The 17,884-nt window shown below is 39.9% G+C and overlaps 1 protein-coding gene and 1 long non-coding RNA gene across 3 annotated transcripts in view; both read left to right on the top strand.

The window, feature by feature from the left end:
• LOC119475415 overlaps positions 1-17,884 on the top strand; it is a 307,840-nt gene that overhangs the window by 210,508 nt on the left and 79,448 nt on the right. The gene's annotated exons all lie outside the window — the stretch shown is intronic.
• rps6ka4 (ribosomal protein S6 kinase, polypeptide 4) lies at positions 1,918-17,350 on the top strand. 2 transcript variants are annotated; one of them, XM_037748068.1, is made up of 18 exons: positions 1,918-2,929; positions 4,845-4,916; positions 5,401-5,468; positions 6,108-6,258; positions 6,452-6,567; positions 7,960-8,067; positions 8,198-8,278; positions 9,866-9,969; positions 10,243-10,393; positions 10,492-10,653; positions 11,008-11,133; positions 12,175-12,308; positions 12,422-12,515; positions 13,169-13,339; positions 14,483-14,674; positions 14,762-14,921; positions 15,707-15,870; positions 15,968-17,350. In XM_037748068.1, the coding sequence occupies exons 1-18, from the start codon at positions 2,842-2,844 to the stop codon at positions 16,220-16,222; spliced, it is 2,397 nt and encodes a 798-aa protein (XP_037603996.1). In that variant the 5' UTR covers positions 1,918-2,841; the 3' UTR covers positions 16,223-17,350. The 2 variants fall into 2 exon arrangements, with proteins under 2 accessions (XP_037603996.1, XP_037603998.1); XM_037748070.1 differs by lacking the exons at positions 1,918-2,929; positions 4,845-4,916; positions 5,401-5,468 and adding an exon at positions 5,781-5,830.

The raw sequence follows: 17,884 nt of genomic DNA, 5'->3' as shown, positions 1-17,884 counted from the left end.
ACTATCTGATAAATCAAATGTGGAGTGCATGTATTTTGGGATGAGAAAACCCTTTCAGGAACTGGAGCACATGGGAGAAGTTTGCCTTCAGGGCTTTTATGCTAGAAAGGGTTTATTCTGAACCCAAACCATGATCTTTTCCTAAACCTATAACCAAGAAGCTTTGTTGCCTAAACCTAAGCAGATTTCTGGCAGAAAAGCTCTGAAGGCAAAAAGAAAGGGAGCCAGACATGACACAGTGCCAGATATGTGTAAAACAAATTCTTCTGAAATACAGACGTGCATAAATCTCCAAAGAATCATAATTAATGTTTTAAAAACATTTTATTTGATTATTATATTCCAAAACTGTGATTTTCTCCACACAGTGTTGTGCCACACAGTGAACATGGAGCTTTTGGGCTCCTCTGTATCCTCCTAGTGGCATAAAAGCACTGCAGGGTACATGAGGATCAGGAAAGATATTTACTTAATGAAAAAATATAAAAGACCACTTTTGCTGGAATGAAAAAGTAGAGTAACTAAATATAAACAATCAGTTTGCCGTGCCAAGACGCACATATTTTGGTCTGGTTATTTTGGAGAAGGCAAAGCATGAATGAATGAATGTAGGTAAGGAAGGTTTAAGTGCGTTGTGCACGTAACTCATTGCAAACTATAGGGAATCTTGGAGGCAGTGACATCCTCTTTAAAACACAGTGTCATCTACATCACTGAATAGTTAGAACCACCGGTTTCCACCATTTTTTAAAAATATATATATATAATTGAAATATGATGCAACATGATAGAATTATGGCCTATTGTTCTGACTACTATTATACTAGTCTGACATTTATTATGGTTATAAGAAACAAGCTATGTATTCAGAAGCAAAAATGTGAATGTGAACAGGGTTATGTTCAACAGCATTTAAAGGATGGCAGATGTAGTCTATTCAACTGTGTGGAAATACAGTATATAGTGAAAGTGGGTCAGCTGAGGACTCTGTGTGGCCCCACAAAACCCCAAATGAGCTATTACTGTATGTTGTAAGATAAGATATTCCTTTATCAGTAGTAGCAGTGGGGAAATTTGCAGTGTACAGCAGCAAAGGGTATAGTGCAAAAAACAAGATGCATCAGCTAACACAGTAAAAGAGAGCTAAACAAAGTCTAACAAAATATGAATCATTTTAATAGAAAGAAGTATAAAAATAGGAGCAGTATATACAGTATTGACAATAAACAGACTATTAACAAAATTGCACAAGTGGAAAATGATATTGCACAGTGAGAATGAATGAATGAAATTCCACCTGAAAATATCAGGTTATTGTCAGTTTTTTTGGTGTGTAAGTGTGTTGTGCACGCAACTCATTGCAAATTATAGGGAATCTTGGAGGCAGTGACATCCTCTTTAAAAAACTGTCATCTACATCACTGAATAGTTAGAACCACCTGTTTCCACCATTTTTTAAAAATATATATATATAATTGAAATATGATGCAACATGATAGAATTATGGCCTATTGTTCTGACTACTATTATACTAGTACGACTTGTATTGTGGTTATACGAAACAAGATATGTATTCAGAAGCAAAAATGTGAATGTGAACAGGGTTATGTTCACAGCATTTAAAGAGTGGCAGATGTCTATTCAACTGTGTGGAAATATATAGTGAAAGTGGGTCAGCTGAGGACTCTGTGTGGCCCCACAAAACCCCAATGAGCTATTATTGTATGTATGTATTGTCCTAGAGACCCAGATCTATTATGTGGGTAAGAAATGTGCACCATTTATCTACAATCTATCATGGAAAACAAATTCACCAACTAATGTTATTGAATATTAATGTGTTTCTATCTAATTGAAGCAGCAGCTCCTCGGAGGTATGGAGCGACGTAGGCTCCGCCCACACCGAGGGATCACGTGACCGACCGTCGCCCAGGTTGTATCGGAAGCATCCTGGTGTTAGCAGTTAGCAGTTAGCTGTTAGTTAGCTATCCGCTGACAACAAAACTACAAAGTGAGGTGTTCATATGTTTTTATTATAATGGGCCGATTATTAACTCGGCTCTAGTGTGGAGACAAAGAAGACAAGGACCTACCCAAAGTGGCCTTTTTTCCACTATGGTTTGATGGCTGATATGTGAAGAGCTAACTAAACATTAGCGTTAGCATTAGCGTTAGCTAACGTCCAAACTTTGACGGGCAACAGCAGCAAGTCGTTAGCTAGCTGCTAGCTTGCTAATTCTAGCATTCCAGGTAACATAGCTTGTTATTGTAGCAAGTAGGCTGACTATCTAGCGTCGTAATAACGCGTTATTTCCATCATTCGTCCATGTATAACGTTATTACTAAGTAATGTAAGTAATGACTTCTGTTGAGCAGCTAATGCTAACGTTAGCCACTTTAAACTTCACTGTAATTAACATGTAGCTACACGAGTGCTCATCGCTCCTCTTATAGTTACTAGTGAACAGCAGCTAGTAAACAAGCTGTAATCTGAATAGCACGTTTATCTGTCTCTTATAGTTAATAGTGAAATAAAGCAGCTAGTAAACAAGCTGTAATCTGAATAGCACGTCTGTGTTTAGCTGATTGATTTCGGCCAATCACATGTAGATCAACAGCAGGATGTCGAAGGCATTGGGATTAACGTTAGGACAGCAGTATTGTCTGGAAAACACAGCTGTCTGGTCGTTTCGGTAATCCTCGTGTTCTCCACAATGCAGCTACAATAGATGTGTTGTAATAGCTGAGCTTGTAGTGTGTGACATCTTGTAAACATTTGGCTACCTAGTTCGCATTAAGAAGCAGTCTGTATAGGCTATTAGTCTATTTCTTCTTTAAGTTATGTCTGGGGACGCATCTGATAGTAGTGATGACTCCGATACCAAAACAAATGAAAAGGCCTGCACCGTCAAGCATCAGATCACCAATGGTAAGTCACCTTTACTGTTTGTAATCAAGCACGTTATATAAACTGGGGGGGGAAAGTTTGGAAATTTGTGTTTTTGGTGGATTATTTCTCTGTTGTTACAATGTTAATTGGCATTGTATTTTACATGGTTGGAAAGCCTGTTTATTTACCTTCACAATGATGTCCAACTTGTAAGGATCATGCATTTGTGGGATGAGCAGCACAGCTGATTATGTGGGTATCGCCCAAGAAAAAATTGCCAAAATGCTCTGCCAATGGTAAACAGTGTAGTCTTGGGCGCTACCCACATAATCAGCTGTGCTGTTCATCCCACAAATGCATGATCCTTACAAGTTGGACATCATTGTGAAGGTAAATAAACAGGCTTTCCAACGATGTAAATCCAGTGCCAATTAGTATTGTAACAACAGAGAAATAATCAACCAAACACAAGTTTCCGAACTCTTTTTCCCCAGTTTATATACACTGCGTAACCACAAAAAACCCTGCACATTGTAATTCATTCCATCATTTGATTTATTCAATATTTGTGATTTTTATTTTAAGCTTTGTCAGAGAGTTGATTTAACTCTGCAGAGTTAAAAAAATAACCACATATAGTCATTTCTGCAGCTGGAGCTAATGGTAATATTATATTGGATTGCATTACATTATTTCTAACATGTTTCCTCTATGCTTGCTTCTCCACATATAAATACAATGCAGTGCAATACAACACAAACCCAAAATGTACAGTACCATCTAATTCGAGCAACGCACAAAATTGTATTCTCAATATTTTCTTTTTTTTTTTACTACTTTACTGTGTTGCATAACATCACACAGTTGTAACATCTCAGTGTGTGTAAATATTGGATTGCATGTCCTTAAGTATACATTCAAGTAGTTCATCTGAAAAGATCATACCCACCCATGTGCCAAGCTTTCAGAGGATATGTGTGTCAGACCTGAGGTGCTTGTGGATAAGTGCACTCCCTTCTGAGAGGAATCTCGACTCAGTCTGTATCCGTTTGTGTTGTTTACTCTTAATTAATTTGGATCACTTGGTCTGGACTCTGGAGCATAGAAAAAAAGCCCTATTGCTGCCTTTTAGTTTGTTTATGGACATTATATGTGTCCTAGAATATAATTTATAGTGTAAATCTTCAAAGAATATCTACACAGAAAGAATCACATAAATCAGAGAACTGCTGCTGTACACTCCCTCAGTCTGTGAGTGGAAAATTTCAGGTGAATTGCAGATCCGGCCAAACCATAATCAGTGGTGTCACTGGATATTTTTCATCAGCTGTCACAGGAGTAACAACCTTTTAATCTATGCAGCAGGCAACATTCTCATAAGTTGTAATACAGTAGAATCAGAATAAGGTTTATTTTGCCAAGTACATACATACATGGATGAAATTTGACTCCAGAAATAAATGTGCATTAAAGACTGTAAATCACAATCTATAATGGCAGCAGTGGATATTTGGTGTGAGATGGTTATTGACAGTGTATGACTGATTAAGTGTTCATCAGAGTGACAGCCTGAGGGAAGAAACTGTTCTTTTGTCTGCTAAATAGTGAATCAAAACACTGACTAAGATAATTGAATACTTATTTATATTAGATGTATGCCTTTCACTGTGTTACTAGATGTGCAAAAAGTTCTACAAATAATATTATTACATTGCCATTACATGTTTTTTTACAGTTCATGCGCTGGGTTAAATTGACTCGCTCGCAATTAAAATAAGTCATCTCTTAAAAGCCAGACACCTGTTTCAGCATATTTTAAGAGATGATAATGCATTTTTGAAATGTGTCTGCCTGTCTTTTTAAAACAAAAAATGTCTGTGTTTGCAGGGTACAGAAATTTTGTACATACTATATACTGGATGTTTTAATTGAGGTATTGTCTTTCTGCCACTAGCTAACCTCACGGGTCACACGGAGAGGGTCGGCATGGAGAACTTTGAGCTGCTCAAAGTCTTGGGCACTGGAGGTAAGTGTCTATATGAAGCGTGAAATACATGAAATATAGATGCAGTTGTTGTCAAACCTTAAGAAAAACTTGAGTAAGATGTCAGTATGAGGTAAACCCAAAGCAGACATGATGTATTTCCCTGCCGTCGATAAATATCTTAAGGGCAAAGTGTTCATAATTGATGTTCATAGACTGTAAAGGGAAAGCGTCCCTGATGACTTCAATGCTGCGGTGAAACATTTCTTAACATTCATATCCAGATTTGGGAGTTGTTGTGTTGTTATGTTTAGAAGGTAGACCATATGCTGTCGATGTCTCTGTTATTAGATCTCATACATAATGAATCCCTATGAGAGATCTGAGAGGCTGTTTCTGTCAACAAAACAACACCTGATTAAATTTGGTGTGCGGGAATGTTTTTGCATATATTCCTGTTCAGTTTCACTTTTGTACTAGAAGTAATTTGAATAACTGGATGAAATATTTGTTTTTCTTTGTCTAGCCTATGGAAAAGTGTTTTTGGTCAGGAAGAACACCGGTCATGATGTGGGCCAGCTATATGCTATGAAGGTAAAGTATTGTAATGGCAATTTTCATATCTGCAGTTTAACACTGTACCTTTAGATAATCTCAGGGCCTCACATGTTCAACTTTGTCACCATAGGACAGTGACCTGACATTTTAGGTCTCTGTAACTGCAAACAACAGATTGTTGAAATACTTGTTATGTCTTGTGATGCTCTGTTGTCTGCTGTGTGCTGACGCATTGATATACTTTCTATCCTTCTCTTCTTTTCTTCTTTGCACTTATCTTCGTGTTATGCTTTAAATGTATAAATACTGACTACTCTTTGTATTCGGGGCTCACTTGCCACAGTCCACAACAGGTGGCTGTGCTCGTGAGTCCATCTGCAGATGTTTTAGTTATTAATGTATGCCTTTTTATTAAATTCACTGAAAGACAAGTTGTTACGTTGGTTTGTGTCTTGTTTTAACAGAAACTGCCACCACAGTATAAAACTAAATGTGATCACAAAACAGTTTCTTAGATACAAATTTAAATGTTTAAAATTCAAGACGGGAAACCTTTTACAAATTTTTTTTAACATAAATGATTCACTGATTTTGCTTTTATTTGAAATGTATTTAGAATACTTGCACATCACATGATGAAGTGTCATGTCAAGTTTATTTCTATTACTATCCTAGGTGTTAAAGAAGGCAGCTATCGTTCAAAAGGCAAAGACAACAGAACACACTCGCACTGAGAGGCAAGTGCTGGAGCACATCCGCCAGTCTCCCTTCCTGGTAACGCTCCACTACGCCTTTCAGACGCAGAGCAAACTACATCTCATCCTGGGTGAGTGATGGCATGCTGCAACCACATATGTAGAACTCTTTGTTTCCTCAGTCTTGAAGTGCTGAATAGGTGTTCTCTTCATGTTTCTGTCTATTAGTGTTTGTCTGTTTGCTGTTGCATAATGTGTCTTTTGTGTAATTTTTGTACTGTCTATTCAAGCTCCCTGTGTATCTGCTTTTGTATGTGAGTACAGACTATGTGAGCGGCGGGGAGATGTTCACTCATTTGTACCAGCGGGATCACTTTCCCGAGGATGCGGTGCGGGTTTATATTGGAGAAATCATCCTGGCTCTGGAGCACCTGCACAAGGTTGGTGATGCTCCCTCCAGCTCTATAAATTAATGCTACAATTATCAATTTTTGGATATCAGGGGGCAGAAGAAAGACAATGCAAACTCCCGCCACCCGCCAAATGCGGGTAAATTGTTGGCAGTAGCAGGTTTTGTTGTTTTCACAGCAATATAAATTAGATATGGGGGAATTATGACCTATTAAACTTCCTAACACCAGCTCTAAGAAGCTTATAATACATCATTAAAACTACTAATGCCAAGATTTTTTTTTTTTAATCAAAGCAAATATTTAAATAGAGATACCATCATTTATTTCCTAATCATTTGAATTGTGTTTTTATGCAAATATCCACAATAGATGACAAAAGCAAAGTACAGTACTGTGTACACACTACCCTCCGTCCCCTGAAAAATAGGGCATATAATTTTTTTTTGTGTAAAATATATATCGAACATTGAATGACATCAGATCTAAATTGTTATTCCTACATTTGTGGCAGGCAGCGGAAAAAGTAAATTTCAGACCCAGACCTTATATACTGTTATGCCTGACGTGTTGGCAAGCAGTTGCCTAATTACACAAATTTAGCAGACACAGAGCAACATTATTACCCCACTGGAGCCTGACAAATGTAGGTGCCATATTTGGTGACTGACTTTCTTCACCAGATATTAGCTAACTTTGTCTGTCATTTGGTGCTGGGCAGGAAGTACCCTCTGGACTGTTACTTTACTGCCTGAAATACTCTCTAGCTCACTAAAGTTACCTAATAATATTTCACAACTACTGTAGCTGAACATTTGGCTCTAAACCCAGCTAAGCAACTGCTATTTAAAGATCCTAATGTCTTCTTAAAGGATGTGCACAAGCCACAGTATGGAAGGAAGGTAGACTGTGTGCACTTTAAAAGTTTGTTTTGAGAACATTACGAGTACATCCCCTGTTTTTATTAATTAGCAGCAGTCTGTAACTGTAAGTTATGACCTTTGGCAGGCCAACTAGATTCACAGTGCAACATTTAAATAAATAAAACATATTGCAAAACACTGTGATAGTAAATTCTTGACTTTTATGAGTTGTTCCTTTTGGATGGCATCAAATAAAACCATCTAAACAAAAGCACACATGGTGACTAGTATTCTCATTTCCTGAGGTAATGTTGCAATTAGGGGGTTGCGCTTCAGTTTGTGTTGCCGTCTGGGCTGTTGTTTACGTCGACAAGTTAAAGGATTAGAACTACTGAATGGGATTGCTGAAAATAACCAGCAGATAATAGGTCATTTTTGTCGTCTTTGCTTGTAAAAATGTTCACTATATTCCTCTGTGTATACTGCATGCCATCTCTGTTCACATAATACTGCACTTATCATGAATGTAACTAGTAAGTTTTCACTGTCTTTTGTTCAGCTTGCGATTGTGTACCGAGACATCAAATTGGAAAACATTCTTCTAGACAGCGAAGGCCATGTGGTATTGACAGACTTCGGGCTCAGCAAAGAGTTTCTGGAAGAAGAGGTATGTAAACATGATACCAAAATGTAAACATTGTGGACAATGACACAGAAATTTGTGTTATATGTTATCGCAATCAGACAATATTTTGTTTTTATGGTTATACTTTATCTTCCCTTTCTCCTCATTGCAGAAGGAAAGGACCTACTCTTTCTGTGGCACCATTGAGTACATGGCACCTGAAATCATCAGGGGGAAATCTGGGCATGGCAAGGTAAATGTATGACATTAAGGCACCTGTAAAGTAATTGTTCCATTGAGATCCATTGTGACTTGGAACATTTAGCCGTCGATATTTAAATTGCAGTTAAAGACTGTAAGTGTCATCATGGCTTTGGGTAACTGTGGTGCCTATCCAAGGCACGGAAAAAATGTCACTCAACTTATTACTCAAAGACCTGCATCTGATTTTTTTTATTCAAGGGCAGAAGTCCGGAATGATTGGCAATAACAAAATAATATTTAATCAACTCACTTAAAGGAACAGTGTGTAACATTTAGGAGGATGGAATATAATGCTAATAAGTATGTTTTCTTTAGTGTATAACCATTCGAAAATACGAATCGTTGCGTTTTCATTACCTTAGAATGAGCCGTTTATATCTACATGGAGCTGGCCGCCATGTTCCTACAGTAGCCTAGAACGGACAAGCCAAACACTGACTCTAGATAGGGCCATTCGCGTTTTTGCGTCGGCCACCGTAGTTCTCCTAAATGCTTGGCACACGGGAGAAGTTTCACCTATTTGCAATCTGCAACCTCACCGCTAGATGCATCCAAATCCTACACACTGCACTTTTAAGAAACATAAAAGAAATCATAGAAATGGCGACTCAGTTCCTGCACTGATTCAGAGACCTCAGTCAAAACAAATAAAAAACAATCCGCTCGCCCTACTCTGCTTACCCATTGGGCCAGCATGAAACCGTGGCAGACACGGCTCAGACGGTTATTATTTCTGTCTCTGACACTAGTCGTAGAAATTGTGTACTAGAGAAAACGAGACACATTCTGTGTCTGTGATTTAGGAGCTGATAGCAAATTCTTCAGAGTAACGTTAATACTTGAACATGACACACAACACTCGCCAGCAGTTAACGTCGCCATGACAACGATGGCCACATTGAAACCACTTTCACTACAGAAAAGCATGATTGATATGCAAAGCTTGATGGCTTGTTGTGGGGAAACTTGGACAGGGAATCCGCCCGGTCACGACAAACCCCATCAGGACCATACGTAGAGGAGAGGAAGAGAGAGGGAGAGGGCGGGGTGGAAGGAAGAAAAGAGCTGGAGTGGGAGGGAGGGGCGCTGAATGTGAGAGCAGAACAGGAGGAGTGGGTTAGGCGGGTATTTATGGAAATGCAGGAAGTGGCACGGTTGAGGCGTGGTCCTGCTCCTGAAACTCTGCTAATTTAGCTTCAATTAATCTGGTGACTGGATCACTGTGAATGATCTCCAGCTATACTGTATATTCAACATCACTAACAATGTATTGATCGATAGAAAATGTATTTCAAAATAGAAAACGGTACACCTCATAATGTATTTACGATTCACGGATAGACTTGCCGTTCGGTCTGGATGCAGACCTTGGTCCGGACTTTGAGAAGCCCCGGAGGCTGATGTACCATACATTAGATCAAAGATAAGATTAACATTTGTGGTAATGGATGGAAGGCAATCTGTATCTTAACAGACAACCCAGGTTCTACTGAACAAATACACAGTAGTGCCTTATCTGCTCCTGTTTTGTTCTCCTTCCTTTATGTAATGATTTTTAACCTGTCTTCTCCTTCAGTCGGTGGATTGGTGGAGCCTTGGGATCCTGATGTTTGAGCTTCTGACGGGCGCATCTCCTTTTACCTTGGAGGGGGAGAGGAACTCCCAGAGTGAAGTGTCAAAGTGAGTGCAGCTGACTCCATCTCCATAACACGTGTATTCATATTATCAACCTTCGTTATTCTCAGGTCAGAAAAATGACCTCAGCCATTGTGTTGGCAGTACATTCTCTCATTAATCTTATTAGCACAAATGCATAATTATACATGTGATTATTCTGAACACAGAAAACATCTGCTGTAGGATTTGTCATATCATGTCTTATGAGGGTACTATATTAACAAAATGGGCATTATTTCATTTCCCTGACCATCTTTCCCACCCGTCTTCTTTCAGACGTATTTTGCGCTGTGATCCACCGTTCCCCTCTATGATCGGACCCACTGCTCAGGACCTGCTGAGGAAGTTGTTGGTGAAAGATCCCCACAGGAGGCTGGGCTCTGGACCGCGAGGGTGTGAAGACATCAAAGCGCATAGTTTCTTCAAGGTCCTACTTACCTCCAGTCACTCATATATCTCTCCTCCCCTGTCCCCTCTTCTCATTTATCCATAACTCTCTCCATCTGCTTTTTTGTCTCCTAACAGGGACTGAACTGGGCTGACCTTGCAGAGAAGAAGGTGGCAAGTCCATTCAAGCCAGAGCTGAAGAGTGAACTGGATGTGGGGAACTTTGCTGAGGAATTCACTGGGATGGATCCCGTCTACTCTCCGGCGGCCACGCCGCCAAGCACTGACCGCCTGTTCCAGGTTAGTCCCTGCTGTTTCAACATTGACCCTTATAAAAGCTGGATGTCCAAAATACAATACCTATAACCACCATCTCAAAAATACCATTCTGACAAAGTTTGTGCTCACCTAATAATAAATCAGATTGTGGTATAAGATGTTTTAAATTCCTTTTATATTATTACAGTTGTGTGTTTGGGGTAGGCTCGTGTTTTTTTTAATCGTGTGTGATTTTAAGATAGTCTGCTCTCTCTCTCTCACTCTCACTCTCAATCTCACTCTCTCTCTCTCGCTCTCTCTCTCTCGCTCTCAAAGCAGATTATTCAAAGTCTACTACCTCGACATACACCTAACATTACCTCTCTGTCACTTTAGGGTTACTCCTTTGTTGCTCCCTCCATCCTGTTCAACAAGAACGCAGTCATGGGAGACTTTGTGCAATCCCAGATCGGTGCTGACCGCCCAGCTTCAGCCTCTGTCCAACGCAGTGCAATGTTAGAGGTACGGGTCTTTTCTTTATAAAGCCATTTTGGGTTAAGGTTCAGAGTGACTTGGGCATTAGTTGTTGCTCTAAAAAGCGCTCAACAGTGTTTGTTAATCAGGACAGACAGGAAGGAAGAGAGAGAGGAAGTGAAACTAGTTTATTAACCGAAGTTGGCTGACCTCATTTCATAGAATGTTTTGTCGTATTTTATCAAGGGCTAGGCAATATTGAAGACGTATAACAATTATCAGGAGACTCTGTTCTGATAACATTTTACAGTGTTATAGTATCTGTTTAGGAATGGAAAATTTCAGGTCAGTTTATCTTGCTGATGTTTTTTTTTTTTTTTCGTTATTGTAAAGCTATTGTATTTTTTTCAGAATCAAAATCAGAAATACTTTATTGATCCCTGGGTTGGAAGTTGCTGCGTTACAGTTGCTCTTATATAAACATAAAGAAATCTAAGAAAATAGAAATAAAGGAGTATGTAGCATGTCAATTATGTATATAATGCTACAATATATAACACAATGTACAGTATGTACAGAAATATAAGTAAATAATAAAAATAAGAAATGAGAATATAAGAAATATTTACAAATATTTGCATTAAGACATGCAATATATAACATACAGTATAACCCTAGTGCAAATAAGTAATTACAAAACGCTGAGAAGTGAGATCTATTAAGGAATCTTTCAGCCAGAAATCTGACCTACTGATTTCTTTGTATTGTTTTTTTAATAACAAATATGTGTATCACAGCTCATTATAGAAATTAAAATCTCACAGTATGATTGCAGTGATAGATGATAAAGGATAGACGTTGATATGCCGAGCAGCACAGTTTCATTTGAGTGTAAATGCAAATAGATTCTCTATATAAATCAAAACATTTTCCTCTATAGCGAACCCTTCTCAGGTACATAAATATTGACTGTTCAGGTTGTATCACATATTGGTCACCAAAGTCAGGTGTTTTTAACACAGCTGGAAGCAAACAAACACAGCACATCTCCTTTAACAGCTCAATGTGACTCATCCCTTCTTTGTTCAGGAATCCCAGTTTTTTCAGCACTATGAGCTTTGTCTTCATGGGCCACCACTCGGAGAGGGTAGCTTCTCTGTGTGCAGGAAATGCAGACACAAGCAAAGTGGCCTCGAGTACGCCGTCAAGATCGTCAGCCGCAGGTGAGCGGAGATGTGATGCTGCTACAGCGACAATATCACTGTTCTGTCTGATGGTAAAAGTCACAGAATGTCCTTTGTTAACACGTGTTAACTGACTGTGTTGTCTGTGTTAGAATGGAGGCAAACACCCAGAGGGAGGTCGCTGCTTTGAGGCAATGTGAGACTCACCCAAACATCGTCAAGCTGCATGAAGTCTACACTGATCAGGTACAGTGGAGGACACCTACTGCGGATGTACTGACACAACATAAACACAACAAATAGTGAATACACTGAATACACAGAATCAATCTTATTCTTAAGATGAAAACGCTGATTAGTTTTAGTCACATTTTCATTCTTATTCTTTACAGTATATTGCCGTGAAAACATTTCCTTCGAACAACTGTATCTATTAAAGTTTCTCATCAAAAACTACATTTTACAAGATTACATTTACTTCATGATAATGTTAAAGTTTACCTTCGCCCAATACTAATTTGTACTGAATATAGCATCATATGAACGCATCATAATGTAAATCAATGGCACCTCCTGTGTTGAAATCGTCAGGATGACAGCCAGTTAACATTAGCTGTTAACAGCCAGTAAGCAGCACAATCCTGCATGGAGCTAACAGCTATCGTTAACTAGCTCTCATCCTGCCGATTTCAACACGGAGTTCTTGTTCACAATGTAGCATTATCTGGGAAAAAATAGAGTGCGTCACCCAGACATGTCGATAGTGAGTTTGCTGCGTCCAAAACCCATTCTCTATCATCCCGCCGTTAGTTTCAAGCCCTTACGGTACCTGTGGTACTGTAGAAAACAGAGTATTGTGACATCCTTAGTATGAACTCTTGTTCTCTCTTCCCCATCAGTACCACACATATTTAGTGATGGAGCTTCTGCGAGGTGGGGAGTTGCTGGAGAGGATCAAGAGGAAGAAACTGTTTGGAGAGGCGGAGGCCAGTCAGCTGTTGCAGAGCCTGGTGTCAGCTGTCAGCTTCATGCACGAGGCTGGAGTCGTGCACAGAGACCTCAAACCAGAGGTGAGCTGGGCTTTGATGACTTGACTCTAATGACACAATAGCATCGAGTGTCCAGGGCACACGCATCTATGTATGATTCCTTTCATATGAAAACATCAGTCCATCAGTCATTGCATCCATAATTCTACTGTATCACATCATGTTGAAATTTAAAATACATTTCAGTCATTAGAAATGATTTTCCAGAGAAGTTCGATGTTAGAAAGGAAGCCATGGTGAGTGGAATCATTGGCCCAGAGTAATGTGGTGATGGAGAGAGAATTAGTGGGAACGAGGAACAGAGTGAAGTTTTAATTGTCTCAGTATTTTTCCACTGTGAACTGCATGTATTCCGTGTGCCCCGAGGATGTCTCGCATAAACCGTCTGAATCCAGAGTTATAACCGACTTGTTTGATGTGTGGGGATGTTAGTGTGGCTCTTTTTGCTGCATCATTTGCACATGATTTAATCGTGGTAATCACAGTGGACAACAGGGCATAATGTCTCCACTGCGGCGCAGCACTTTTCAAAATGAAGGCTGCAGATTTATCACACACATATCCTGCCGTCTTCAGATGGCTGTGGGATTTAATTAACGGAGGGAGTTTAAAGCAGCTGTGAATGACAGATAGCGGTAAGAATCACCCATTAACTTTTAGTTCCGCACAGAGTGTTTTACTGAGACGCCTGTCGTAATCGCATAAACTTTTATTTTTCATGCCAATCTAAATTCATTTACTGGTTGGAGAGTGTTTAATTAAAACTGTTTATCTACATTATTCCATAATTCCTGCACATTTCTTTTTAAGTATTGAGTTTGCGCTTGTTGACAGAATCGCCAAATGATGAATCACGGTCAGATGTGGAAATAGATGTTGTCCTCCGGCATCTAATCTTATTTTCACCAAAAAATATATCAACGACTAATTTTGCAGAGCCTCATTTGAGTGAAACTCCCATCTGTTTGCCCTCTACTCCCACGTTTGCACCCCATGATGTGCTGCACTGGGCACAAAAATGCCAGAGACATACCAGATTGTAGTATTTAGTGGTAGTGCTAGTATTTACGAGTGGTATTTAGTAGTCTTTGCTCTGTCAGGAGTGTAAAAATTAAAGAAAAATAAGAGAGAATGATCATGGAATTGTATTTGTCTCTCTTGCAGAACGTGCTGTTTGCAGGCGAGGGGGAGGACTCTGTGCTGAAAGTAATAGATTTTGGATTCGCCCGCCTGTGCCCTGCAGGCAGCGCCCCCCTGCAGACACCTTGCTTCACGCTGCAGTACGCCGCGCCTGAACTTTTTGAGAGCGCAGGATACGACAAAGCCTGTGACCTCTGGAGTCTCGGGGTCATTCTGGTAATTTAACCTAAAAACCGCTGATTCTATCACACCATTAAGGCTAACTGGAGTACTAATGACTCTGAATGTGTGTGTTCTCATCAGTACACCATGCTGTCAGGCCAGGTGCCGTTTCAGAGTGAGCAGCGGGGGATGACCTCATCCTTTGCTGCTGACATCATGCAAAAGATTAAAGAGGGCGATTTCTCATTGGAGGGGGAGGCCTGGAAGGGCGTATCGGAGGATGCCAAAGAGCTTGTTAAAGGTATGTGATATAGTATGTTTTAAATGACACATTTGCTCAGTTAATAAGGTCACATTGCTAACTAACATAGTACGTGCTTCGGTGGAGTTTCTGCTTGCCCTGTTGGAGAATGTGATGGTGTATGGTTTAGAGCACATGTGTCAAACTCAACGCCCATGGGCCAGATCCGGCCCCCGTATCAATTTAGATTCTCAATAAATTTTGGGTCGCCTAGATGTGGTCTGCACAGCAATGCATGCTCCGTACACTAAACACACAGGTGTGCATCCACTGTCTGCAAGCTAGCAAACACAGAATGGCACAAAAACGTTATTACTCGCACCCACTCAGTTATGAGAGCCAATCCGCACTGCACCGCCCGACCAGCAATATGCATTAATCAACCACCCGAACCCCACCTGGACAAGAGACAAGCAAGCTCAAGCACCGCGGCTTGCGGTGTGTGTGTGTGTGTGTGTGTGCGCAACGTGATTTCACAGAAACACGTGAAATGACCACGACCTCTTGACAGCGCATTACGTGGCAGTGCCACAGAATGTGTTCAAATGACGTGCTTCTACTTTTATTTTTTTATTAAATGTCCCACACAACCACTGAGTTGCCATATTCAGGTTTGTGAAACAGGCTATATGGAGTTTCCATTGTTTGTAGGACTCGTCGGCAGAGGAATGATTACTCCAAATCCCCTCTTTGCGAGTCGGCTTGTTTTGTGTGCATCCCTTCTATCTTGTTCTCTTGTCCTTGTGTGTCTTTGACTGTTTTCTCCGCGTCCTCTATGATTTTAGGCCTACTGACAGTGGACCCAGAAATGCGTCTCAAACTCTCTGATCTGAAAGAGAACAGCTGGCTGCAGGGCGGAGCATCCATGTCCACCACTCCTTTGTGCACTCCAGATGTGCTAGAGTCTAGTGGGCCTACTGTCCGCACCTATGTCAACGCCACCTACAAGGTAATAGCATTGTGTGCAAAATTTGGCAAAGTTCTTAAAATAGATGATTGCATGAACTTAATGTGTTTTTTCTTTGCTCCTCTCCCTCCCTCGCCAGGCTTTCAACCGTGGTAAGAGGGAGGGCTTCTTTCTGAAAAGTGTCGACAACGCTCCCCTCGCAAAACGCAGAAAGCTGAAGATGACGAGCACAGGTGTAGAGACCCGATGGAGTTCATCCTCTTCGTCCTCCTCTTCTTCCACCTCCTCCTCTGCCTCTGCCTCTGCAACAGCATCCAAAGCACAGCCAAAGCAAACTCTCCCCCCAAAGCAAACTGTCCCCCCAAAGCAAACTGTGACCCCAAAGCAGAGCTAGCCTAAATGGCAGGGGAGAGAACAGAAGGAAGAGGTATGTGCTTATTAGGGCAACACATTGTCCTCCAGTGTCCATAGGGTCACCCAGTTCCATAAAAACCATACTGACAAATGGTTAGTGTTAAGTTTTCAATACAAAATTGAATTCCACGTTTTAAAAGCAAAGCGACTTTGTTCACCATGCCATATTCTCCCCAAACCAAACTGTATTTTCCTGGAATGGATGGAAGAGAAGATGGTAGAAGTCTAGTTTGGCATCTTTAAGATGCGCAGAAATCTGTGGCCTTGAGCAAAAATATCATTATTCAGTATTCACTTACCATAATATGGTAGTATCACACACTAAAAGTTAAAAAATGAGATATTTACCTATTTTCACTGTGGGTAAGAAACCGTGCCTGGCTATATAGGTACAAAGGGAAAAAGGAGCCATAAATGAGCAGAAGCCATATATACAGCAACACAGTGAATCCGTTGTGAATACACACAAATTTGCACACAGCAAAAGAAAAGTCCTTCCAAGAGTTTGCAGGCTTCACCCTTTGATTGTACGTATGTAGTTATTTTGAACTTTGCCACACGTGTAATGATTGGCAGAAATCAACAAAAGTTTGGCTACAGGTGCAGTGCCACATGTTGGCACTCTGCTCTGTAAAAAGATAAAAGTTTTGCTGTTGCACTATTTGCAGAGAATGTAAATGATCAAATGGTCAAAAAAAAGGCAAATAGCTGGAAGGATGGAGCGCAGAGGGAAATGATGTGTATATACATGTATACATATATGTATGTACAAAATCTTCTCTATCGGATGCAGTTTTAGCTGCCGATCCTAACGGCCGGGACACAATGGGAACGTCAGCAGCGCCTGGCGGCTGCGGAACCGGTTGTTTTTTCATTTTGACGCCCATATTAATAGTTTAGAGCAGCCACACTGCCTGCGAGAGATTCGAGGTCTCGTCTATTTTTACCGCGAGCTGCGCGCGGTTCACATCAACAACAGACAATGAAAATGTTCTTTTGACAGTATATTGACATCATACCAGCAACATTACTACAGTTTCAATGTCTGTATCTGTAAAATATGTCATACATGAAAAAAGTAAAGATTTATTTTTAAATCAACACTTCCTGCTTCTATTTCAAAATAAAAGCCCTCAATCATTTTTTTTTTCTGTGAACAGAATTCCTAAATTTGTCAACACAAGGCTTTTATTCTGAAATATTTACAGGACAGTGTTGTAGAAAATGCAGTGACTTGCAGGTCTCCGTGAATGAATTGAGTACCAGGTTTTAATTGTGGATTATTACTATTATTTACAATGAGCACATGCTTTTTGGTAACACTTAATTTTACAGGTCTGTACATTTCATGGTAATTAGGTGATAATTAGCAAGTAACCTATTTGAAATTTCTTTGGAATTACTGCCAAATTACCCCAATATTTACCTCAAAATTTATCGAAAATTACTTAATTATAAACATTATTTAATAATTATATTCTGCTATTTCCCAATAGCTGATAATGTATTTAATACATTTCCAGGAAAAGAATACAAAGTTAATTTATATGCTTTATTTCCATGTCTTCTGGTAAATAATAAGCAAATAACGTCTTCCCCCGAATCATTACATCAGCTACCAGGTTACATTTGTGTAGACAAT

The sequence above is a fragment of the Sebastes umbrosus genome, chromosome 17 (assembly GCF_015220745.1).
Source record: "Sebastes umbrosus isolate fSebUmb1 chromosome 17, fSebUmb1.pri, whole genome shotgun sequence".
NCBI lineage: Eukaryota > Metazoa > Chordata > Actinopteri > Perciformes > Sebastidae > Sebastes > Sebastes umbrosus.
This window is presented reverse-complemented; position numbering and strand designations above follow the sequence as displayed.

Coding starts and splice junctions, on each gene's coding strand:
- rps6ka4 (XM_037748068.1), top strand. CDS start 2,842: ATGTCTGGGGACGCATCTGATAGTAGTGATGACTCCGATACCAAAACA. Junction 5,469..6,107: donor GCCAGCTATATGCTATGAAG/GTAAAGTATTGT, acceptor TTACTATCCTAG/GTGTTAAAGAAGGCAGCTAT. Junction 10,394..10,491: donor AAGCGCATAGTTTCTTCAAG/GTCCTACTTACC, acceptor GTCTCCTAACAG/GGACTGAACTGGGCTGACCT.